The sequence below is a fragment of the Plectropomus leopardus genome, chromosome 20 (assembly GCF_026936395.1).
Source record: "Plectropomus leopardus strain MGB_pleo_1.0 chromosome 20, ASM2693639v1, whole genome shotgun sequence".
NCBI lineage: Eukaryota > Metazoa > Chordata > Actinopteri > Perciformes > Serranidae > Plectropomus > Plectropomus leopardus.
This window is the reverse complement of record NC_142195.1, coordinates 17,786,286-17,812,404: the sequence shown is the minus strand read 5'-3', so window position 1 is coordinate 17,812,404 and position 26,119 is coordinate 17,786,286. Positions and strand designations below refer to the sequence as shown.

General features: G+C 39.3%; 2 protein-coding genes across 2 annotated transcripts; one reads left to right on the top strand and one right to left on the bottom strand.

Annotated features, from left to right (window-relative positions):
• Window positions 1-342: 342 nt before the first annotated feature.
• Window positions 343-9,844, top strand: ak3 (adenylate kinase 3). The gene is made up of 5 exons (XM_042509069.2): window positions 343-1,213; window positions 4,451-4,570; window positions 5,089-5,261; window positions 6,236-6,354; window positions 7,600-9,844. Exons 1-5 carry the CDS (start codon window positions 1,066-1,068, stop codon window positions 7,709-7,711), a joined length of 672 nt encoding a protein of 223 aa, XP_042365003.1. The 5' UTR covers window positions 343-1,065; the 3' UTR covers window positions 7,712-9,844.
• On the bottom strand, window positions 9,365-25,968 carry cdc37l1 (cell division cycle 37-like 1). The gene is made up of 7 exons (XM_042509329.2): window positions 25,597-25,968; window positions 22,526-22,840; window positions 22,216-22,309; window positions 21,247-21,362; window positions 20,278-20,400; window positions 18,693-18,863; window positions 9,365-15,458 (listed from the first exon to the last, which is right to left on the bottom strand). The coding sequence occupies exons 1-7, from the start codon at window positions 25,690-25,692 to the stop codon at window positions 15,342-15,344; spliced, it is 1,032 nt and encodes a 343-aa protein (XP_042365263.1). The 5' UTR covers window positions 25,693-25,968; the 3' UTR covers window positions 9,365-15,341.
• Between the last annotated feature and the right edge of the window lie 151 nt (window positions 25,969-26,119).

The window sequence follows — 26,119 nt, the reverse complement described above, 5'->3', positions numbered from 1 at the left end:
GGGCCTCAACATGGCCTCCAGGGAATCATTAGACTATATAAACAGTGCTCTTAGTTTCCTCGTGGCCCTGGCTCTGTTTTGAAGTATTGCAAAAATAGTCGCGGGTGTACTATGTGAGTGTAAATGGACAAAAATGTGTACATTACCTAGAGGCAACACGGTACCATAGAAGGTTAAAGGTGCGTCGCCGCGTTCAACCACGATATGGCGACAGATCGCCGTTTATTAAAACGCTGTGGGAGTGGCCTGATAGTATCTTTCAGTCTTAAAGGCACAAAACATGATCAAATTGTAAACAAATGGGTTACCACGGACATTTGTGAGGAACATTTCCTTTATATTCCTTTAAAACAGGCTTATGGCGTTTAATGGAGAAATTCAAGTAAGTCGAAAGCTGCTTTAAGTACACAGAGGATCAAATCTTGCCCAAAAGTTATTGTTTTCTGGACTATGAAAGTGTTACTCCGATGTGTAATGTATGCAAACAGCGCTTAATTCCTTTAGAAACTCCTTTATACTGAGCAGAGAGAGCAGATTGGTTGCTGCACGCCTGCCAATCTGCAGGTCTGACCGCTGAGAGGATCGACGCTCAAAAGGATTAATCACCGCAACCTTACCAACAAGCCTCTTCCTCTCTGTAAATCAATTACATAACCGTGTTATACAATAAACACATCTCCAGTAAACCGTAAACAGTGACATGGACTGGGAAATTTGTCAACACGCCGAGGAAAGAAGCTCAATTTGGCTCTGAGTAGGTCATTGGGAGAGTTGATCCTCCTCTGCTCTCCGCCGCTGCCTCTGACTGCACTGACCGCAGTTATCATCTTCCTCCTCCTCCTCCCTCCTCCTCTTCCTTGTGATCCTGCGGGGAAATAAAAGCCAAGGTCCAGTCAGAGTCTTGACTGGCTGCAAAAGACGCGCCCACTCCTGGTTGCGCACTTCTTGGAAAAGAAAAGTGCTCCGATCCAGTTTCTGCTGAGCATCCAGAGAGCGCTTTTAATGGGAAGGATACGGATGATCTGCTCCCGAAATCAATCATTCTGAACAAATATCCGCCCAGATATGGTTATTCAAAGGATCTTTCGTGCTGTTATTATGGGACCTCCCGGTTCGGGGAAGGGGACAGTGTCTGCGCGCATTACCAAAAGTTTTGGACTGACACACATCTCTAGTGGGGACATTTTGAGAGCCAACATCAACGCCCAAACCGGTAAGATAGCCGTGACTTATCTCAAATATACGCTTAGACATGATAGGATTGATCTTAAGTAAAAGTACACAAGTCAACGTGTTTTGTTTGTTTGTTTGTTTGTTTTTTGGACATAATTATTTCAGGTAGGTGTTCACAAATAATAAAAAAAAAAAAATTCTCCTAATTGTTTTCTGAATGATATGCGCTGTTAAAAACAGCCCTCATAAGTCATTATTATGCTCAAAACATAAGTAGATTGTTAGAGGAAATTACTCTGTAGTGCAGGACCATAATAATTTAACATTGAGGGGACATTTTCAACCTCTGCAACCATCTCAGAAAAAACCTTTGATATATATGACTTTGTATGGCATTTTTATGGCATAGCTATCACAAATATCTCAATTTAGCCTATGCATAACACTCATTTTACTCATTTCACTCATTATTACATTTGCTAATGATGAATTTAGACAGTGGTGCGTGATTGCCTGTCATTGCATGACCCATTTTTTCAAATATATATTTTTTAAATAAACATATATTATATATAGCTATAATTCCAGTCTATCTGTGGTGAGGAAAATACCCTCATCTGGTTTGTTTCTGGACTGCTGTGATAAAAGCGCCACTCCTGTACCAGTGTGATTTCTTATCTGGCTGTGAGGTTGAATGAAAGAATCTGTCTTCTCTTTAGTCAAGGTCAAACAGGGTTATACAAGCTGCTGTTTTGTGTTTTAACACTTGACACGTTACCTGAGCTTTGGAAGGAGGCCCACCGCTCCTCAATATCACCTTGGATGAAGATAGGTGAGAGGCATAAAGATAAGGAAGGCTGCACCTTTGTTCCCTGATAGGAGGGAATACAGGTGAAGAGGTGTGTTTTTACAGTTGTATAAGGAGGAAGCACTGGGTTGGAGAGGTAATGCGAGGTTAAACAGGGGTTTGGAGTCTCCTGCAATGACTGTTGCTGCACAGTTAAACTTTTATCCTCATCACTGCTTGTTATACTTTCTTACTTTCTTCGTTTTAACCTTTTGGAAACTGGATAAATGTCCGTTTTCTTTTGCTGCCTTCAGATGTCTCTCAAAAGCATTTGAACCTTTGAAAAGTGATTTTGAATGAGCAACTTGGAAAAATATGTTTGGCAAATTGCAAGAAATAAGTAAAATATGACATAAATTTGATTTAATTTTCAGCAGTTTTTTTGTGGTTATTTTCACATTGTTTTTTTCCTCTCCTTTTTTATTTTCAGGTAATTTACTTTATAAAACCTTGTTAATTTTTGAGCCATTTCTTAAGTTGCTCATTGCCTTCTTTGCTGAAGTTTAAAGGGTTAACTAAATCCCTGTATTGTTTAGCAGCTGGCAGTCAAAGCAGTTCTTCATGTTGACGTTGTCAGCTCGAATTTTCCCCAAACAGTCCTTGGATCTGAACCAGTGACCTTCCACTGCCTGAAACTACTTTACTTACCTCCACACAAGTCGCACTCACCATCAGGAATTTCTGTTTGGGTGTGAACATTGCATATGAACTATATTACAAGGTTTTAAACAGTATAATACACTTACCAGATGCAGAAATCCTCCTTCGTTGTCACTTTGCCAATACTCGCCTTGCTAAACTGGTATCCATGCAACACTGCCTTTGCTTTCTAAATACCTTGCTCTGGGTTCACTGTGCAGGCCCAAAACATGCTGCTGTGCCATCTTCACATCACATTTGCTAAACAAAGCTGAGAAAAAAACAGAAAATCATCCAGCAGTCTGTCACACCCACGCAGAATAATTAATGTTCTTGTAAAATTCTAGGGTTACGTTACAGCAGCATATTTGCACATTCAGGTTTCTGCGAGGCTTCACAGGAAATTCCTTTCTTCAGCTGGACTGCGACCAATTAAAGTGGAAGCGACAGGAAAAAAGGGAACTCTCGTGCCATAACCTCCTAAACCCGGATTATCCTGTCAAAATTTCCATTAAGTAGCTTTACAGCAGAAACAATGTTAGTGCATACAGCTGGTGGGAGAAGTTTGCTGAAAAAGATTTCAGCCAGAAGGAGATTCCTAGGAAAAGAAATCTTGGTTTGGGTAAAAATGAATAGATTTCTGCTGGAGAAAAGGAGAACTTCTCCTTTGTGTGCTTGTGCAGCTTGATTGCTCTTCTTTGTCTTCTTCGTTGGTGCTTAATGGAGGTTGGCATCCAAAAATCTCTCAACAGCTCCTGCACTTCCTCTCCTGTAATAATCACAATATCCAAAAACCTTCTTACAGCATCAACAACTATTTCTATTCTCTCGTTATGTTTCTTTCCGCCTTAGCAACAGTTAATTACCATGGCCAGAACTTTATCCAAACAATACATATCATGCTTTCTACCGTATTTTTCCTCCCTTGTTTCTTGAATCTTTTCTTTCCGAGCTGCTGACTTTTCCTATTCTTGAATCTGGTCTTCATGACTTCCCTTCTCTTTGGACGGTTTGCTCGCCATGCTTCATGACTCCCCCCAAAGCTTGATTACATGATGATTATTGTTAGATATTTAAACCAACGCTGCAAAAACTGGGAACAAACTGCGCTGATATATCAAATATAAATAAGCTCTATGTTTTTATACACTTGTCTGTAATTTAGCATGAAATATATGTTTGTAAACCTTTGGTCCGCTTAAATAACGTTCTTTGGTGTTAAATTTTGAGTTTATTAGGATTCCTATTATCTAAGTGTTGCTGCAGCTATTCTTCCTGGGGTTTACAAAACAGACTTAACATAGCCACAATACAACCACTGTCACTTCCATCATAACGTAATGTAATGTACAAAAAAAATTCAAAATAAATAAAGACTTAACACACACACTGACACGACAAGCTCTTGACAGTTCTGCCATAAGTGTCCCTAACACGTTGCAAAACACTATACTGTCTGTTTCACTCTGATAGTCAGAGTCAAATGAAAATAGTCTGCTTTTCTCCAGTATCTGTGACTCACTGCAAATCATAATACTGTCCATTTCAATCCAGTGTTCAATGCATTTAAAACGACTGAACTGTTACAAACACCGCAAAGGCTGAAGAGGTTACAAAGATACATGAGCTTAATTTTTTCGGGAGAAAATTAATGCAGACAGATGCTTTCAGCAAACGAGTATCGCTGATCTTTCGTATTGTGATTTAAGCAGCATTTACAAGGTCAAGATTCAAGAATGCCCTTAGGGAAAAATGTAATTAATGAGCAGCATCTCTCTCTCTCTGTGTCAGAGCTCGGTCTGCTGATGAAGTCCTGCATTGATCAGGGTCAGCTGGTACCCGATGACGTCATGTCTCGTCTCATCCTGAGCGACCTGAGAGCGATGGACCAGAGCAGCTGGCTGCTCGATGGTAGGACCACTGTTTGTAATATATACCATTACACAACTGTGAAATACACAGTTGCATTCATAGTTAATATGGATCTTTTGGGGTGATTCCTGTTACGCTGCAACATTTTGTCTTGAAAACCTTGACATAAATATAATGTCAGACCCTCAAAATTGTCTCTGACAGGGTGGAAAATTAGATCAGGGACACACAGTAAATGATGAAAATGATAAAAGAAATTTTAATTGAGTATTCTATCATTTTATGGCTGTGCTTCTTGTAAAAGGTGATACATTTGCATTGAGGATATTGTAAAGTTTAATTTGCATTATTCTGTGTTTATGTGAAACAGAAGACCTTAATTTATAAATTAAGCCATTTTGAAAATGTTGCTGCTCAACGGGAACGGCCCTTTTGGTTGTCTGCTCTCAGGGGTACATTTGATCTCTAATCCAGATCCTAAAATAGTTATTTATCACTTCCGTCTCTCTTCCCTGTGCCTTTTCGCCTTGCTCTCCTCTGTCCATCTGTCACTTAAGGCTTCCCCCGTACTGTATCTCAGGCTGAAGCTTTGGATGAGGCCTACAGTGTGGATACAGTCATCAACCTCAATGTTCCTTTCCAGACCATCAAACAGAGGCTCACCTCTCGCTGGACTCACTTTCCCAGCGGCAGAGTCTACAACATCGACTTCAACCCGCCGAAAGTCCCTGTAAATACACACACTTTCACCTATTACCCCCTCTCTGCTTCACTTTCTGGTTTACACATATTACAAACACAGAAACTGACAACATAGAATAATATTTATATCCTGTTTCCATGACTACAGACAGGGCTCTCTCATTCAGAAAACAGTATCTGTTATCAACATTACGAAGTTCTTATTTACAGATACATATTGTTTTCAACCTCATTAGAAAATAGCTAGTTTCCAATAGCTAATATCTCCCTCGATTGGCTTAATCGTGCCTGTTTCTGTTCCTGTGTGACTGATGGATGATTCATAGTTTCTGTGTCTGTGGTCACGTATTCTGTCTGTGGCGGTGATTAGTGGCACGTTGCTATCAGATTTCCTGCACAGTCTTGAGGTTTAACACATTCATGGTTTATCACTGGCTCCGGTCTACTCTTCACAGTCCTGTTTGTTAGAGAACAATGTCACGGAAACAGACACAAAAAGTGGAATAAATCCAATCAGATTAAGGGTTTAAATTACAAGTTTTTTCAGCAAGTGTTACCTCCACAAACTAATAGGGAACACATCATTTCATCAGGTGCATCTTGTACCAGAGATCTGAGTTTAGCTACAACTTGCATTGTTTTATGCATGAATTCAGGCGTTGCAAATCATTCATTTCATGAAGATTATGGGACGGCACATTCATGCTGTTCCCCCGCAACCTTCAAGTGCTCTTTGGGGACTGTGCATGCTCTCTGAAGACACTGCCATATTCCTGAAACTATACTGCCATCATTATCTTTTGGTGCTTTGAGCACCACAAGCCGAGTACCATCTAGTTTCATTATATTGGAGAGAAGGCAGACATCTCTATGGCCAAAATCTCCAACACTTGGCAGCTCACACCAAACAAATTTAGACTGATAAATAGCACTACAGGTGAGAGGTAAAAACACATATTTTTGATTTGGGGGTGAACTGTCCCTTTAATGTGTTTTCTCCAGGGGTTTGATGATGTGACAGGGGAGCCTCTGGTGCAGAGGGACGATGACACACCAGAGACGGTCACACGGAGACTGAAGGCCTATGAAAACCAGACAGAGCCCGTCTTAGAGTACTACAGGTAATACAGATAAATCAAAATATGCCACGTACTTTTGTATGGTGCCTTCAGACTTTGCGTACTACACTAACCTGTTTTGCTGCCCAACAAAGAGAACTTAGAGGAGGAATGGGCAAATGTTTAACTGCAATACAGCATAATATCTCACTGAAGTGTACTCCACATAAACGCCTTAATATAGGTGAAAGGCAACCAAATGCTTCTGAACCTTGACCTTGAGTCCTCCCCGCACATTCCTCACAGCTTGCAGCTTGCATGACTGAAACATTACTTAAGAACCACAAGAGGACAGGCCAGAAGATACAAACACCATTTTACCTGTTAATACAGTTTTTAAAATGTTAAAATCTTGAGGGTTTACTAGAACGAATAAAACCAGGGGAAAAAAATATGAAACAAAAGCACAAATACTGGCTCTGGATCCAGTTTGTAAATGCATCATAACTTCTATTTTTGGACTAATTAGGCAGGAAAACATATTACTCTGTTCCCTCAAACCACAGGGATGTGCTTCGCTGGTGTCCCACTTATGTTCCAACAATGTTTATGAGGCTGCTCATCATCTGAAAGAAGCACAGAGAAGTAGAGTGGGAACAGAAGAGGACAGAGTGTGTTCACTTTAAAGGATGGAAAACCTACTTTGATTGCTGATGCATTTGTTTTTTGTTTCATACAACATTTTAAGGTATTACCCATTAATGATCGCTGATATCAAATTATTAATTAAAAAGTACAAAGAAAGCGTCAGCATGGGAGGAACTTCTACTTTGTAAAACTTCAGGGAGCTGTTTTTATTTATTAATTTTTTCATTTAAATTTTCACTTGACTTTATAAAAAAAAACGTTGCAGGGAACTTGCTGTATATTATGTTGAAAGTTTCAGTTTTGTTTGAACACTTGCCAAAGGCATTTTAACAAAGTTTTGTTTTGGAGTTATATTCCAAATTCTAAATATTGGCAGAAAGATTTTCATTTTTTATTGTAAATGCATATCGGTTCCACATATCGGTTATCGGTCTCATTAACTACTAATAATCTGTGGAGGTATCGGCCCTGAAAAACCAATATCAGTTGACCCATGATCAATATTTCCTTCATAATGCTGAGTTTAACTAAAAAAAAATGTCTATTGCTACTTCAGCAACTAATGATGCACGTATTTTTCTAATTGCTGTATAATATTGAAATGGCAGTGCAGATTGTGAATGAATTTTTTTTTTAATCTGTGTTTCTTCTCTCGTCCAGGAGTAAAGGTGTGCTAGAGATCTTCTCTGGGACAGAAACAAACAAGATCTGGCCGCACGTTGAGGCTTTCCTCCACAAGAAACTCCCCTCAGTCCAACAGAAAGTTGCATAGAAAGCCATAGCAGAAAGGCACAAGAAGGGTTAAAGTTTACTGGCAGAAAAAAACTCTGTGTGCGTCGTCCAATCAGGTGCCGCTTTCTGTGAAACGAGGAGAGCCATCTGTGTGTGTGTTGTGAGGAGGTTGCTCACACAGTTTAAGTCAGGAAGAGATAGACTGCAGACACTGTTGGGAAAACTCCACTGTTGCACTGTTTCCACCATGTCTCTGAGTTTAGTTTGGCAAATTCTTAATCCTTAATCGTTAGAATTTCCACAGATTGTATTTTTATTTAATAATGTGCCTTCATAAAGCCAAGAGACGCCACTGAATCAAATATCCGGGTCTTTAACAGCAGAATATCCAGGTTACATTCACAAGAAATGGTGCAATACAAAGAAATAGTTATCATGGCAAGTCTTTTCTGGTGAAAGCAAGCAGCTAAAGAGTGGAGATATTTTTAAATATTCTTATTGTAATCATGACTCTTTCGTCAGTGGCAGCCACACTGAAAAGAATAGATCCACACAACAGGATATTTTGTGATAAAAAAAGAGACTTTCTGATTCTCTTTGTTAAAAATTATTTGAAAGCAATATTGCATGGGCTTTTTGACCCAGCATAAAGAAGGTGCACATAACTGCCTTATTGGGACTGTTTCTACAGGTATAATAAAGTTAAAATTAAAATAATTTTAATACAAATAAATATAAAATATAATGGAAAATTTCCACCAGAGCAAAGGTTAGTAAAGCTCATTTATGCTCAAAGTGAGATACAAGACAGATGGAGTCTTCTGTCTGTGCTCTGCATTTCATCCGTATTTGTGCACATTTTTTTAAAGCTTACAGATGTGAAACTGAGCAGTACGACTGCAAAACGTGGGGTACTTCAAGCGAGACATGACTGTGGGAGATGACAAAGACATTTAAAAATTGCGTAATGTAACAAATCGATAAAAGAATTCTCTGTCCACAAGTTATAGTGCATTTAACGGCTTAACGGACACAATGCTGCCTCCGTTAAAAGATGCATTTTTATGACCTCCATCACTGTCTTGTTTGTTGTTGTGTGCAAGTTTTGACTGCTCCCTGTAGTGCCATCTACTGGCTGTAACTGCCATCATAAAGGACTCATGGAAATATGAGGACAGTACCAATGATTGAAATAGACAGATCTATTTTAGTACATAAAGGGAGTGTAAATGAGGCCTTTAATGATACAATCTAAATGCAGCAAAAATAGGGACGTTGCACACTTGCAGGTGATGTGTTGAAGTTTGTTCCCCAGTTGAATAGCGCTCCCCTCATGTTAATATGCGTTGCACCCCCTTCCATGGCAACAGCAGATGTTCTCATGGTGACTATCTCCATATCCAAATTAATTGGTCTTAAAATGAAGACCATTTAAAACTTTATACAGCCTTAAATGTGTATTTAAGGCATTTTAAGAAAGTTTAAGGACTCATGACCTCCCTGTTTTTATACATTAGGTAATAATAAAAGGGAATTGTGCCACATTCTTCAAATAACTGTAAACTCATTTTGCACTCAGGTGCCTTTTGCTGCTTTTTGAAAACAGGTAGCTCAGTGAATGTAGTTTTAAAACACGTTTTATAAACATAGACCACTGATTGAATAATGTATAAACCACACTTACTATAATGAGTATTTTATTATTATTTTTTAATTAAACCATCATGTTGTAACAGCTTCTCTTAAACACCTTAGGTCTTAATATTCTTTGAAATATACCACAATGTTTCCATTAAGAAGGCGTTCCATTTTGTATAATGACTTTTGCCATTTAATGCCACTTGACAACTGAACACTTAATTTCTAAATGTTTTAACTTAGAACATTTAAAGCACAGTCTGAACAGGGCTATCATCTTGTCAGAAGACATCATTGCATTAAAGGTTGATCAGCAGTTGTTTTTGCACTTAAGTCTTAATGTTTCACCGTGTTTAAAAAGCCTCGGAGATGGTAACTTGCCTTGCAAATGTACTGTAGATTTATGGAGTGAATGTTTCCTGAATTGTACTGTGTGTTTCTTAAAAACTTGAAAAAAAGCATATCTGCTCTTCATAGACAACTTACAACTGTGTCATGAGTATTTATTTTAAATCACAATAAACTTCTGATACTAGTTGCTGTCTGTAGTATGTTATTGTACACCAGAATAATAGTTGGATGGTTGGATAGTTTTAATTTGACTGAATTTGACTCCTGCTTCTAAAACAGACAGTTAAACAGAGAAATTGTCCTTTTTTTAAATTCCACACATATTTCCTCCTTGTGCCTACATTACCCACAATGCAACTTAATTAGATAATATAATGCAGAGCTGGTTACAGAGGTCTGTCTGCTCACTTTTTTCTAGCATAACTCTGGACTCTTTTGTTTCCAAACATTTTTCAACAGACTTTTTATGAATATATCAGACTTTTAACAAACATTGGTACCAGCTGATAACATGACACAAACATTTAGCACTTGATTTATATTTTTCAGTTTCTCAGCTATAAGAGAAGCCAAATCTTTAACTAGTTTACTGCAAATGAGAAATATATCATTTTGCTAAAGCTCTTGCTTAGCGACTGAGTCGCGACTTAGCAGACCACACATTTTGTGTTAACCTTTAGATAATTTAGAAGTTCAGACACCCCGGGCTGGCCACAGGTTTAGTACACAGCTTAAGCCATATGTTTTGAATAGCAGTTACGGTGGATGAAAAAAAAAGAAAAAAAGAAATGCATTTAAAGGGATAGTTTGGATCTTGCATACAGCAGATGTCCGTCAGCATGTGACCAGTGGGGTCAGCTATAAAACATATTTTAGCCACCTAAAAAATATATAAATTATATATCAAAAAAGTGTGCCTATATGAAGAGTATTTTCATCACTTTACCTTACAGTCAAACAGCCTGTTATGATGAGGTCACCATCAGAAAAACAGTAATTTAAGCTCGCTGAACACAGACACTGTTGATCCACCGCTGCCTCCGTTCAGCCCCTTCTGGATTTGGGGGGCTGCCTTTATGATTGTTGCAGTCTGAAATGCCCAATTTCACAGTAGATTATTTATTTATTTTTTTAATGGTGCAAGTTATATTTTAGGCATTTTTTCTATCATGATAAGAATTTTGTTGGGTTTTTTGTGATACAGCCGATAACATAAACTAACCAACTGAGGCAGCAAAAGACCTGCTGAAATTACTATTTATCTCAATGGAGTCTGACTTTAAAGAGACCAATACCATGACTTCAATTCCCTGTCAGAAACTGCTGTATGATAGCAAGGTAAAGTGATGGAAACACTCAAAATATTGCATACACTTAAACTGATACTGATTTTGAAGGCAGACCTTTTTTTGGTGTCTAAAATCTGTTTGTCGTTTGCTGTCAGCAGCAGTACATTGCTTAGCTTCTGTGTTGGAGATCCTGCCTGCTTCTTCAAAATGGAGGCCTGTAACAGCTACTGAATGTTTTACTCTGACGAGAGGTTAAGTATTTCATATAATGCCTTTTCAAAAATCCAAACTATCCCTTTAAGAATACTACAGCACATCCTTTTAGCTTCACTGCTTAAAACACCTCTGTTCATGTTTTTAAGATACTTCTTGTACGTGCACTTTAAGCAAACCAGCACTGCAGAACCAACAATGCATCACACAGCAGCTTGAAGTCATAAACACGTGTATTGTACTTTAATGCATCATGTGGTATCTTAAATTCCAGTCTGTGATAAAAATCTCACTGATTGTGTTGCTGAGCAGATTTTCACACTGATTTTGGCTGTTTGTTAAATAAAGGAGATTATTGTCGAGGGGGGCAGTTAACTGGAAGCCTGACAAATGTGGCAAAAGCTGCCTTGAACACATTAAAAAAAAGTCAGCAAATAACAGAATACAAAGCAAAAATGTCACAACTCAAAAAACACAAGCTCATCTAAAGCCTGCCTGTAAAATAAAGACAGAGTTTCTGATTCTGGATGGCTGGGAACACAAAAAAAACAGTGGAAAAAACAAAACAAAAATACGGCATGATGAAGAATAATAAAGTCAAGTGCTTTAAACAATCCACCTCAGCCTCTCGGAGAAAGATAAAGTGCAGGACACATTCAGATGCAGGGTTCCTTTCTGCATACAGACTAACAGCAAAAGTCTCTTTGTGGAGAGTTCAGCCCTTTTTTTCCCGCCCCTCCAGACCAGAGCTCCCTCTCTCAGGTGTAGAGCCCAGCATCATGAACTTTAACCTCTGACTTCAGTCCGCACAGAGCACTTGTATGAGGAAGCTGGTGGTTTTCATTCTGTTTTAGGGACTGGGTACAGATGGCAAGCTGGTAAAGACAATATAAGCTAGTTTTCTGAACTGGACCAGAAATAAATAAATACACAAAGCCCAAGCAGAAAAAAACTTCTCAGATCCATCACCTGTGTGTCAGTTAAAATTTAGGCCTTGATTATGTGAATGCCTGGAAAAATAAAGTCATAGGAGGAGGAGGAGTGCAATTCAGGTGATAAATAACAACCAACTAAACTGACAAATGTTGTGCCCTCTTTACACCTTACATTACTGCGCCTCTTGCCTCCAGATAACACCTGGATAAAGATAATTCACATTTACACCCAGGTTATTTGTCATATCCTCTCAAAACTAGGCCGACTGCTCCTCTAAAGGTAATCATGTGATAAATGCTGAGATGTTACATCGTCTCACATGCTCTGAAGCATGCACTATTGTCTTTAGCTCATTACCAGTCTTATGTTAAGCTGCTTAAATAAATAAGCAACTAACGATTGCTCTGAAATGCTGAATCATTTCTGTCACAGAGCAGGGCATTATATGAGCAAACAATTAATCATCTACTGGTTTTGTATTTGGACTGGAAATTCAACTGATTTTCCACGATGCAATGCATTGTGTATATTGGTTGGATTCATGTTTCTCTGCACAGACGGATGAAATCTGCATGTTGATAGCAGATGTAAAGGAGGTAGTCTCATTACTATGCATTTTAATGGTTCCTTTAAGCCTCTCCAGACAACACCAGGAATACTTTATTTTTAGAAAACCTGAAAGGTGCTGTATATGATATTCAGAGCATTTATATAGCAGCAAACAACTGTTTCCTTTGTAAAAGTGTAGGGCAGTAATGGCGACCTGAGCAGAGATCGAAGCTCCCTGTGTGTGTGTTGTAATCTGAGCTTCTCAGTCTGGCTGCATGTGCATGTGAGTTTTTGTGTGTGTATATCCCACTGGCTATCCAATCCCCACCAATCCGCACTGCGCTCATGTGCCAGTTACTGCTAATGATGATGACTGCTCAACCCACAGTGATCAAAATCACTATCACAGAAGCATAATGCCCACCCTCCAGTCTGCCCCAGGTTAAAACCGTGAGCTCTGCAGTGGTAGTTAGGGCTGGGTATTGGTACTCGATAGTGTTAAAATATCAACTGAATTAACCCAGTACCAAGTACAAACCAAACATCTCAAATTAGCAAATACCTGCATTTGATCCTTTTTTTAAAATCCAGATTCTAGAGAAAAATGACTACCGTAATACTTCAAATAAAAGCCCAGTCCCAATTACATGCCCAGTCCCTTTCACTAGCTCGGTGTGGCTACACATTTTGGCCATGAACACCAAAGAAGATAATATTACCAGAATAGTAAATAAGATAGATGCAGAAAAGAAAATTGTAAAGTGAACTATATTCATAATTATTTTACAGAATTATTCCAGGTAATTTCTCACTTTGTATTTTCTTTTTTTGTTTTACTTTCTCCTTTTTTTCCTTTGCTTTTTTTAAGAAATTTTTCAGATAATGGTTTTTGTACTTTTCACAGATTTGCTGCGAACTTCTGGCTCATTTCTTCTTTTGTTGCTCCTTACCTTCTTCCCATTTTTTTTAAAAAAAAAAAAAAAAAAGCCAATTTGCCCAGGTTTCAAAGGGTTAAAAAATGTGCTTTGATTGTAATTCCCATCTTTGCTAAGCAACACTTTGTATGAAAGGAATCAGAACAAGGTATCAAAACAAGTGCTCTACTGACATCGGTATCACTTTTAAGGGTACTGGTATAGTAACTTTTTTGACAATATCCAGCCCTACTGTTGCTGCACTAATCGCACCGTTAGCACTGTAAGCACTGTTAGCACTGTAAGCACTGTTAGCACTGTAAGCACTGTTAGCACTGTAAGCCGTCTCAGTGTTGAGAGCCATGCACAGAAAATCCTGGCTCAGGCTCTGAATTGCAGATATGCTCTGAATGTCACATAAAGGCCCTTAGAAATTGTGCTGTCCCACTACTAAAACAATAACATGCTCTGACCTTCATGTGTCTGTAAACCTGCTGTCATAGTTAAAAAATTACCAATAATATTTTAGTAACTTCAGAACTCCTTAAACTTCCAGAAACAAAAGAAGCCACTCTTAATGGCCTTTCTAGACACAATAACGTATGACAAAAGCCATTAGAAGTAAAAATATTTGTGCTAGAAGCGCGCGCGCGCGCGCACACACACACACACACACACACACACTGCATTATTTATTCTCTCCTTGTAATGAGAGACCTGTGGGTTGTTTGCAATTCCATATTGTGGTTCCCTTTAATCACTTAAAACAAAAAAACAGAAATCGCCAACCACACAACTTGTATCCTGTATTCATCACAGATTCAGACATTATGCAATTAAACACAAACTGCTTTTTTTTTTATTTGCACAGAGCTACACTTTCAGTAACCAAAGGAAAAAAGATAAACGATGTGAGACCATGTATGTCTCAACCAAATCTAAAAAGGTGTGACAACTGACTGTGAATAACATGTCTGAGATCTCTCTTCCTTCCAGAAATAACACAAAAGCGTCACCTTCTCTTAAACTGCATCCTATGCACATTTTTTCCTCATGAATGAAATTATTCAACATATCACACCGGCTGCACAACCACTGTTTCAGTGGCTACTGTACTCTGGCACATGTCAGGTAGCTTTAAAAGCTTAAGACACTTTGCCTTAACGAATGTCCAACACAGTATAACAGACCATCTAGTCTCACTGGTCATTTCTATGAAATGTTCACCATTACCCAAAACTTACACCACATATGACACAAAGCCACTGACCTGTCAGTCATGCTTTCATAATTCATGTCAAGCAGCTACAACAAAACTCCTCAGATGTCCACTGACCTGAGTCCTACATCAGGCACTGGATTTGGTACATTTCTGCCCAAAGACGATTGGTTTTAGTATTCTTTGTGTTGTCTGGATTTTCAATTTGTCAGTTTGTTTTGCTTCCTTGTATGGTTGTTTCTCTTTTCCAAGAGAAGTTAAAAGGAAACCAGCTTGACGGATATAAGAACTCTATCTGTAAAACCAGCGTTATGGCACAACACTTGCATTTAGCCGGCACTGCAGGAACCAACTCCACAGCAGCATAAAATCAAAGCTGAGAACTGTTTGTCATCAGGAAAACATTATTTCTTGTAGCGCAAAAGACTGGTCACGTCTGCTTTTATTCCTGCTCTGCACTGGTGTGTTTCAGCCAGGCCTGCTGTGTTAAGAGGACTTAGGTTGCTCCTAAATGGGGAGGCGATGAAGATGGAGGAAAAGCAGGGGCCGATCCTACAATCCCTAGGAGGTCTCCATCATGCGTATATCGTCCGTTTCTGTTGCGTCGTCCTTTGTCCACCTCCCTGAGCTTGTCCACAGTCCAGTCTCTAAACAACGCTTCGTAGGATACTCTGCCACCTAGTGGAGGGAGAGGAAGACACGAGGGTCCAGTGACAATCATAAACCACTCACAGGTGAGGATTGTCGTGCACAAATCAAAATCTAAAAGGTTTAAATGACGCTGGAGAGAGACTCTGGGGGATTAACCTACTGTTGACTTGTTAGTGGATTATAATGGTTATGTAACTGCACTTTGCCTCTTTAACATGCACTAATCTGAGATGAAACTAGAAATTTGATAGTGAATTCTGCAGAGATTTTGCCATGCAAGGAAAAATGTGGGCTCTCCTTTATAAAGACGAGCTTCTCATGTACATATTCTCCTCCAATCGCTCCTCAGAGACTGACTGAGTTCAAACTGAGGCGAAAAGAGATGCTGCGAGGAGAAAACAGCTCAAATCCAAAACCAGGACCAGGAGAGCCGAGCTCCAGTTTCAACACGCTTGTTCGCATTCCTGTGTGGCCATCTTTCCTCTGTGGACGAAGAGGAGGATGTTGCTCTTTTCTGTCAGACGTTTGGCAGCAAGTCAAGCTGTGAGGCCAGCGAGGGGGAGGAGGCCTCTTTCCCTCTCGCCTACAAAAGGCTTGCAAACTACAAAGTTTAGTAGGGATCCTGTGGAATATGCTATTTGGCAACTTTCACTCAATACTTAACCTAATAGTGAAATAAAAAAATCCTATTTCCTTTTTGAATTCTGTGTCTAAGATAATTAGCACCACACTGGTATATGGTTGACTCACATGCTCGTGATCTTAACAGATCAATTGTACAATAATGAGTCAATAGTTATTTGAGCTGGTTTATTCTAGGGAGTGACGGATAATTGGCCTGGCCAGTAATTGGGGCTGATATTCAGCATTTTGGCAATTCTTTTTATTGGCATTTTATTTTAATGATTGCAGATCAAATTAATTAAAAAGTGCAAAGAAAGTGTCAGCATGAGCGGAACTTTTACTTTGAAAAACCTCAGGGAGCTACTCTTATTCATTCATTTTTATTTAAATTTTTAATTTATAAAAAATATAGTTGCTGGGAACATTGAATGTTTCAGTTTTGATTAAAATTTTGTTTAAGGCATTTAAACAAAGTTTTGTGTAGGAGTTTATGATATTCAAAATTCTTAATATTGACAGAAAGATTTTCATTTTTATCATAAATGCATATCGGTTCCAAATATGGGTTACCAGTCTCATTAAAGACTAATAATTGGTATTGGTCCTGAAAAACCAATATCGGTCGACCCCTAGTTTATTCTCTGAACTGCAGCACAATGTTAACACTTTGGCTTGTTTTTTGGAAAACTTTGATAAATATTCCAACAAAAACATGAAAAACTCACACTAGATATTGCAGAATCCCTTGCAAATGCATCAGAGGCACTTGATTGGCATCAATCCCCTGAACCACAATTAACCAGCTTCCTAAACACACTGGGTCTCGTTCATGAAATGTTCTTCATGATCTCTTGATGTTAAAGACAACTCAGAAGTCAGGGGAGTGAGCATTTGCTCACACTGTGACACATCTGTCACATGTAGCTCCACAAAGCAACTTCAATAGAGCCAGTTTTCCTTTGCCCGCTCTACTAACCCTAAGACTCCAGTCAGAGGTAACAGGTACCACAAAAGTGGTTATAAACTTTCTCTGTGAAGCCAGGCTCTCTTCTTCAGGCTCTGCACACGTTCCCATAAAATGTGTCCAATATCACCTTCAGCATGTCATCTTCTAATGATCTAAAATAAACGATGAAAGTAAAAAGCTACACTATGGCTTCAATTAAAGTGACAGAAGAATGCTGGCAGAAAATTGCGTACATTCACAGGTTGATATATTTACTTTAGTAGTGTTTATTCCTAATGTGACAGCTGCACATTTTTTAAACATGTTGCAGCAGATTTAATTATTTTATTCTAGAGCTGCATTTACGTGTAATGACACCGTCCCATAATAAGGGAGAGGTAGAAATCACTTTTGGGGCAGATCAAAGTGAAATCAAAGTGCTGATTGACTGATTATATATAATAAATATCAATCAATTTTTTAATCAGTGTTGCAGCATTTGTGATATATATACCAGCAATGTAAAACAAACGTTAGCAAATCACGATGAGCACAAAAACATAAACCACAGGGGTAATGTTATGGTGGTTTAAAGGAATTACACAGCATTTCACATGCAATTAAACATCATCCTTATTAATAATGTACTGCACTATTAATGTATGCCATCTGTGGTTTTGTAAAAGGCTTAGAGCCAGCGTGGGCAAACTGCCAGGGAACAACCACATTCAGTAAAAGCAAGAACAACCTTGTAAATCAAACAAAACAATATTTTTGCCTCGATTTTCGGCATCGCTGATAGACTGTAGGTTGCCATGGCAAAAACATCAACCTGAAACTTGACACATACAGTAAGCACTATTGTAATTGCTTCATATTCCCTCAGCTGAGAATCTGCATCCCAGATTCCTCACCAGGCGAGGATATGATCTATTGCATATGTACTGAGAAGTAAAATAATTTATTTAGCTATGAAATAAATAAATGAAGCAGTCGCTAGAAACATACGCTTATTTAAGCTTATTTTTATCTAAGCATTTATTGTATGTAACCGCACACCACTGAAAATGAGAGCTCAACATGTTTTCCAAAGTTTTACATAAATAGAATAAATGAATGAATGTAATCTAAGTGTGAGATTTAAGGTGTTTTAGTACAGGAAAAAAAGAGACAATATCCACTGTCGTGCTGTAAAACTGTTTTAAGATTACGCTGCAGTGGAATTTATGATGCTTGACACCTTAAATATTTTATATAATCTCTATCAGCGAGCACATTTGACTGAGTCAGATGAAACTAAAAGTGAGGATGACAAGTTATCACTGTTTGGCAGAAGTTGGGAGTTTCAAATTAAGACAACAAAAAGGTGGTCTGGTCTCACTAATGACATAAGCAACAAGATGAACTCCAAGTCCTGCTGTGAAAGTAAAATCAACTTTTGGCAGCTGCTGTGGCCACTACAGGTGCTAACTCGCACAGTGTTTGACTCCACGTTTCATGTTATTTGCATATTTTGTGACAATGACATAAATAGAACTTGAGAGCTTACACTTTAATATCCAGCATCCAACAAGAGACGACCCCTGCGAGCTCCATGTGATTATATGATTAGCACACATCAGCTCAATGATGCCATCCTACTGCTGAGTGCTGTAACTGCAACAGCATATGAGAAAGAGAGCAGGACTTACTGGAGAGAACGAGTCCAGAGCTTCTTTGGGTCCAAGTCTGCAGTTTGTGCCACTTCCCTGTTGTTCGATGTTGTGTGTATCACCTCTAGACGTGACTGCGTATTCTCTCACTCTGTGTTTGAAGGCCTCGAGCTCTGTATGGAAGACTTCTAAGTAGACATCTTGTCCCTCCTACACAGTGACCGAGAAGACAATATTAGGAAAGCATGCCACAATATAGCTTTTAAGAAACATCACTCTGAGGGGGAATAACTGGTATTTTTAAACCTGGCAACTATTTTCCTTTTTTTGTTAGTGACTGGTGGGAAAAACACTGCACTGCAGCAGCAGAACAAGCTGCAATATAAACACTCAGGACACGTTTGCACATTCATTGATGTTGTTTTTGCCACTGACAGGCTCATATTATTATTTTAAATGTTTGACAACATTATAGAAAGGATCACTACAGTGACAGACCTTTTTGTTAAAGAGTAAGATCTTTTTTTAAAACTAGAAACAGCCCTAAAATCTCATCCACAAAACTCACCAGACTCTGTTAAAATAAACTGCGTGTACAGAGCCAGCATATTTTGGGTGAATTAAGCGTTTATTTCAACAAAACCAGAGTTGATGATTGTTGGATCAGTGGAAAGATGAACCACGATGGCTTTTGTGAGTTTTATTGTGCTTCTGTCCACTTTGAATAGTGTGTTTTACAATAATAAAATTCCTGCTTTTTTAAATGAAGTCTGGTGGGTTTGGCAATAGTGATCTTTGGACCTTTTCTAGTTAAACAAAAAGGATCTTGATCTTTTTTTCAAACACGTATTTTTAATAGATTTTTTATACTGCGTGTAGTACAGCAAAAACAAAAACAGAAAACAAGTAAGGTGCAACACAGAACATTCATAGAAAGGTATCATCTTAATAAAACTGCTAAGACAGGACATCCTATCGAGAGTTTAAGGTCAAAAATAAATATTAAGGGAACGGAAATGCTTACCTGATGGTCCAGAAGATAGAAAAAAAGAGAAACAGCAAATGGAATAAAACCATGTCGTCATCAAAGCATTACGAGAAGTAGACTTCTGCAGCCTTCTAGAAATGTCATTAAATGCCCCCATATCATAGCACAGGTGGAAGATTTACCCTTAATTATAAATGTATTTTTTTCAAGGGCGAAAGAGTGTGACAGATCTGCAGGCCAGGCTTGTAAAAAGACCTTACTCTTTAAAAAAGGTCTACCTCTGGAGGAATCCTTTTCAAAATGTTGTCAGTCACTTATAATAATCTGAGCTTCTCAGTTTTAATGGAAGTAAACTGACGGTGCTTAATTGCCAATTAACGTTACCTTGCAGCCTGTTTCGCTGCTGTCAGCCGCAGCGCTCTCCCTCAACATTGGACCAATTTCAAAAATCTTTGCCTTCATTCTTTAGACACAAAAACATTGAAAAGCAGTGTCCAGGTTGAAAAAATACCAAAATTGCCCTTTAAGAAAATTAATCAGACATAAAGCCTTGCACATGCCCGCTGCATACATCAGAACGACAGCCACAGACAGGCACACAGGGGGGTGCAGTACATTCACAAACTCATGTCTTACTTTGGCTTTCTGGAAGAACTGTCTGAAGCAGCCTCGAGGATCCTGCTGAGAGTTCGAGGCCATCTCCAAGATGAACTGCATGACTACAGCTTGGTGTGCCACCTGCTCCATCAAGGCTTCTTTCTGCAGGAGGATACCGAGTTATGTTTCAAATCACTGATGTAATTACTGACTTCTAATAGTATCTATGCAGTGCTGTTTAGAGTGTGCTTACGGGGTTAACTCACTGAAGCATCGGTGTGTGTGTGTTATGGGTGGCAGAATTTTAGAGGCATCAGACTAAAAATGTCTGATTTCTACAGAGATGTTAGCACTGACAGCACAGTGGTCAATTCTGGACTTCCAAAACCTTCATACTGTGTGACACTGCATTAATTTAAAATTGTTTTGGAAAGTAACAGCCCACATATGGGACTGACTAAACGGATGAGGCCATTTCTTTGTTTGGAAACTAATCCTCTAGTTTGGCACAGAGGGAAAGAGGAACAGCTAAACATATCAAACACCTGAGGACAAATCTCAATAATCAAAAGGTACCCCAAAAAAATGACCACTGATGAGTTATTTTATGACAGCTCAATTGTATTCACGGTAACTTCACTTTCATGGTCCTGGTATTTTGCACGCTGCCTCATTGTCACAGCTTACAGGGACACTTAATTAGAACAAAGCCATTGTTATAGTTATCAGCAACATCTGTTCTTTTTCTGCTGCAGCACGTCTCTGACCACACAGGATATATTGTTGTGAAAAAGGCAAACTGCCTCTATTGCAGTTTGCACATGCTGAGGCACGCGGTTCCATATTGATGCTGATTTTCTAGTTTGACGAGCTGAGAGGAGCTAAACTGGCTGTTTGTCACAACGAAGCTTTATGCCACCCACTGACAACTCTGATGTGTTGACTTTTTTTTTGTTCCTGTGATTGGTTTTATTGTTGATAATAAAAGGAATAATTTTAGTACATTACCCCTTCTTGTTGTAGTCTCATGCACCATAGAATTAAGTAGTTGGCTGTTTCCTCACAGATGAGCTGAGGCCTCTCTGCGAGAAACCGCTGACTGTCGTCCCATCTCCGCAACATACCTGACAAATGATAAAAAGTACATCAATTCATGTTTTCCAAAGACATAAAACGATGACCATATGGGGTTCAATTCAATCCCATTCATTTCAAATACTTTATATTTATATAGTAAGAAATGTGCAGTCTGATTGGTACGTATTGTGCTGTTTATTTCTATGTTTATTTATGGGTTGAATCAGTTTAACATTTCACAAAACTTTGAGACATCTGTTCTGCAATTAGTATGTGTACTGTAATAACATGTTTTGAAGTCAGACATATTTTTAAAACAATATTTATATTTTACTGTCATACTGATCATTTCCCAAAGCATCCTGTATGTTCTTTAGACTGATTTCCTTCCCTCCAGTACGGACACTTTATCCTTTTATGGTAGCTTTTTTTGAGAGTCAATTCAGTATAATGAATCTAAAGTTTTTGTAAAGTTAAGATTGTTGTCATGGTAAAAGAAGAAAGTACAGACTGTGAAATGCGCAACTCACTCGCAGTAAAAAACTGTCTTGCTGGCTGCAGATAGAAAGCAGCTGAAACTATTACACAAGTGACATGGGTCAGGAGTTTGCTGAGAGACAGTCTGCTTCTACAACAGTCAGTGTAATGTGTAAAGATGAAATTTCTGCATAAAACCTAGTCATTATTAGTCAAGCATTCACATGAAAACTAAATATCTCCTCCAGTAAATCTGGAGAAGATAGCCGGTCTAAAACTGCAACAATCTTCAAACAGCAATAACAGCTGAATACCTAACTAATGACATTTAATTCAACTAAACATACTAGACAAACCTTTTTTTACCATTAGTCTGAGGGCAAGACAGTTCATATAAAAAATGTCATATGTCATCTCACTCACCAAAATGTCTGAGCTCTTGGTCATATTTTTGGAGAAATGTCTTGCACTTGTCCTGATCTGTTTCTACAGGCTGACTTTGGACATTAATAATACTCTGGAAGAGAGAGAAGACATTAACTAACTGGTGATAACACTTTTAAATAGTTATCACACAGTAGGTACACACAGCCAAATAAAAATTAGAAATTGTTAATAGACATCAAAATAAAATCATGACAGTTTCAGATACCAGCCATGATTTTGTTTGCTTTTCATTTTTCACTTCAGCTTAATGCACCACAATCGCTCACTTTAACAAATGTTTGCTTACCTTATCGAAAACGTCCCAACTCCCGACAGCTCCGTGCACAGGACTGCGGCTGGGTTCCTGACCTCCCAGCATGCTCTCCTTGCGGCGCCACTCCTCCTCGGTGTGCGTGAGTTCGGTGGGGCAGGCCAGTGTCCGAGCACGTTCCTGCTCCAAGGACTCGGAGCTGTGGACGCCTAGAGAACAGAGCTGATCCTGGGCCTCAGCCAGCCTCCAGCTGGAGACGATGGAGGCCTTCACACAGCGCTGCTGGCTCTGGCACAGTGACGCCAAGGCACAATCGCAAAGGTGTAATGATGGTGACTGGTGTAAAGTACACTGGAAGAAGAAGAAGAGATTAGGACATGAGAGGCTGGCATCGTCTTGTTAAGAGACTTGTCAGGTTTTAAGTAAATAGTTAACATACACATTTACTGCAGACAAACTTGTTCAAATTAAAGCAGGGAACTAATATTTCATGTTTACCAACTAGAGTGTTTGACAAAATGTTTGTAGTAGAGGTCAAAAAGTGTCTGAGGAAGATCTTTACACATTAATGCTAATTATTTATAGATTAATTATTGATGCTTGTTTATAAACTGGAGTTTAGCTTTCTGTCATTTTGGAAAAGTGGCCCCTGGGCAAAGTATTCCTGGTTTAAGTTTTACAAACAGAACAGAGGTAAGTGTGCACATCTAAAGTACTTCACTAACTTTTCTATACAGTCTTAATACATCTTCCACAGAACGACAGCTGACATCTACAATCTGCAGCTCACTCTCAATCACAAACATCAGCCATTGGCTTCTGAACGCTCATGACCACGCCCTCGCTGTATTTGGTACAGGGTGGGGCAAGAGGGCTAAAAATAAAGGCTTGTTTCCACTTTATATATGGAATAGGGTTGCACAATATGGATTTTTTTCAACTGGTAGCGATAGTTGCCTGCGCCTCAGACCAATAACCGATAAATTCACTTTTTTTAAACTTGAGAGCTAACTGTAGCATCACACGGATAGCGATTATTAATGACTTTAAACAGTCTAGCCTTTTTGATGTGATTTTGTTGGGGCCATTTTAAGGCTCCTGTTGGATGTGAACTGCTGCGGCTAATCGTGCTAACGGTGTTTCAGCAGTATTGCACTGAGGTCGACGATCAGACCCGCGACACAGTTGTGCCTTCTTCAAGATGTCCATGCAGGTTTTTGACAGCGTGCAGCAGTTGTTGTTGTTGTTGTTGTTGTTCTCTTCTTCTCTGTGTTTATTAGTGGCTGTTACGTTCCCTTTAAGGCAAAGGGACGATAACACAACAACCAAGAAAATCGACCAACCAACTTTAAAGCATGGATGTATTAAGAGGATCTGAACAGATTCAGAAGAAGACGGCAGCCATGAAACTGGACGACTGTTTTACGATAGAGAAGAACCTATCAAAATTGGGAAAAGTTGTTTGGGTTTTGGACTGAACACAGCAGACCACAAGAGGATCCCCACTGGTGGCATGTGCCGAGCTACAAGTCAGACCACAGGGGTGAAACAAAACCAAAAGCGAGGGGGGAGAGCCGGCATCAGGGCGAGGCTGACCCGACATGGACCGAGAGTTGTACCTCTGCCAAGCGTTTTTCTAGCTAATGTCCGGTCGCAGGAGAGTGGAGTGGATGAGATGCGATTAAGGCTCATTCAGCAATGGGAGATCAGAGACTGCTCTGCACACATCTTCACAGAGACATGGTTAAGCCCTAACATCCTGGATCGAGATCTTGCACTGGATGGACTGACCTTGTGGGAGCCATTTGGACACAAATCTCTGATGCAAATTCAGAAATGCACTGCAGGAATTGAATGACGCCACCAACAGAAACATGCCCAATGAAACTGGATGGAATTTTCATAGTAGCTGCTAACTATAATCAACTCGTCCTTCGACTCCAAAGATGTAGCAGGATCAAGGACAAAAGTCATTTTGTTTTTTAAACTTGGTTTAAAAAATGACCAATAAATCTATCTTCTACTTTCTTCTATACAGCAGACTTCCGGTTTAGCGCTTCGCTAGCTTGAAGGGTGGTCTAAAAAATTAATCTTGCAGCTCTTTTAGACTTTCCAAATGTTATCGAACTGGTGACATAAATCTATATGGTCAAATGAGTCATTTTGCAGGGGGATGATGCTCACAAAAACTGCACTAATTTACAGATGCCTCTTTCCCCCTGTAAGTCAATGAGAAAAAGTATTTCTGAGCTCGTGGGCATCACGTGACAGACCTGGACGGTGTAGTTACACTTTTGGCCACTATGTAAAATTTGCTTCAGAGCCTGACGCACTTCGCTTGTTTTAAAAAGTGCACAGCCATCCACCGTGTGTAGATGCTGCCCTTGTTTAGTCAGTGAAATCAGTCTGGCTTATCATCACTATTTATCGACAGTAATTTCCATTATCGGTTTAATAAAAAACATTAAACTTTCCCCATTAACAACCGATAATTTATCAGACAGATATATGTTGTGCATCCCTAATATGGATACCAAACCAGCCAAATGCCTTTTCTAGTCAACAGACACAGCTGTCAGTGTCTGTAAATATCTAGGACCTGGGGGAAAAGGACAGTTAGCCGCTGCTTCATGAGCTGATGTGGCCTCTAATCTCACCAACCCACAAATCACTGATCTCTTCCTGGGCCTGATTTCAGATGACAGGATGACACAGCAAGCGATCTCTTTTCTTTAGGCTATAACAAACGCGTTAAAGTGAATATTTAGCTCGATGGAGCAACTCTGAGGACTGTAGCATGCAGCCTGGACATTGGTGTTGTGCACCATGAGAGTCATTGAACAAATCTGATGGCCAACTTAGCTAGCTAACCGCTGAAATAATGACAAAAAGGATAGAAAGATGACTACAGGATACATAAATTACACTGATGAAAAAATCAGGCATATACGCTTCAGTCATGCAATTGAAGTTGGCATGAACTCACTTCACTGATCCCCAAACAGGTTTAACGTTAGCTAGTTAGCATGCTTTTAATGCCGTTAAGTCACCTCCACATTGCCAAGTAAAGTAAAGCTACATCTTCCGCCCACATATGAGCTAATTACCTGCTGGTGAGGATAAACACCGCTGAAGCCGTTGGCTGTTGAAGCTGGGTCGCTGCTCGGCTCTTCATCTGGAGCTCCGTTACCCAGCCACTCCATCACTGCTCCGCGGCTAGCCTGCTAGCTCCGCTGTGTGACCGCTAGCTAATGCTAGCTGTGCTGGAGGAAACACAAACAGTGTTGCTGTGTGTGATTAACTGTCTGCCAGAGTTATGTGTGGTCTAAATAGTGGTCTAAAGAGTCAGCAGAGCCGACTGGGGAATATGAGGCACCGCAGCGAGAGCTCAGGTCCTATAAATAACAACGTTAGCAACAACAACAACAACAGAGTCTAAGAAACCAGGCTGCGTCTGTTTAAGAGGTGACACGCAGAGCACGTGGTAAACAATTTCAACCACGTGACACGGTTCATTTCCGACTTTAGAATAGAATAGAATAGAATATTCCTTTATTGATTCTTTATTTATTCTCGAAATACAAGATAATAATAAAAATACTACTACTACTACTGATAATAATAATAATA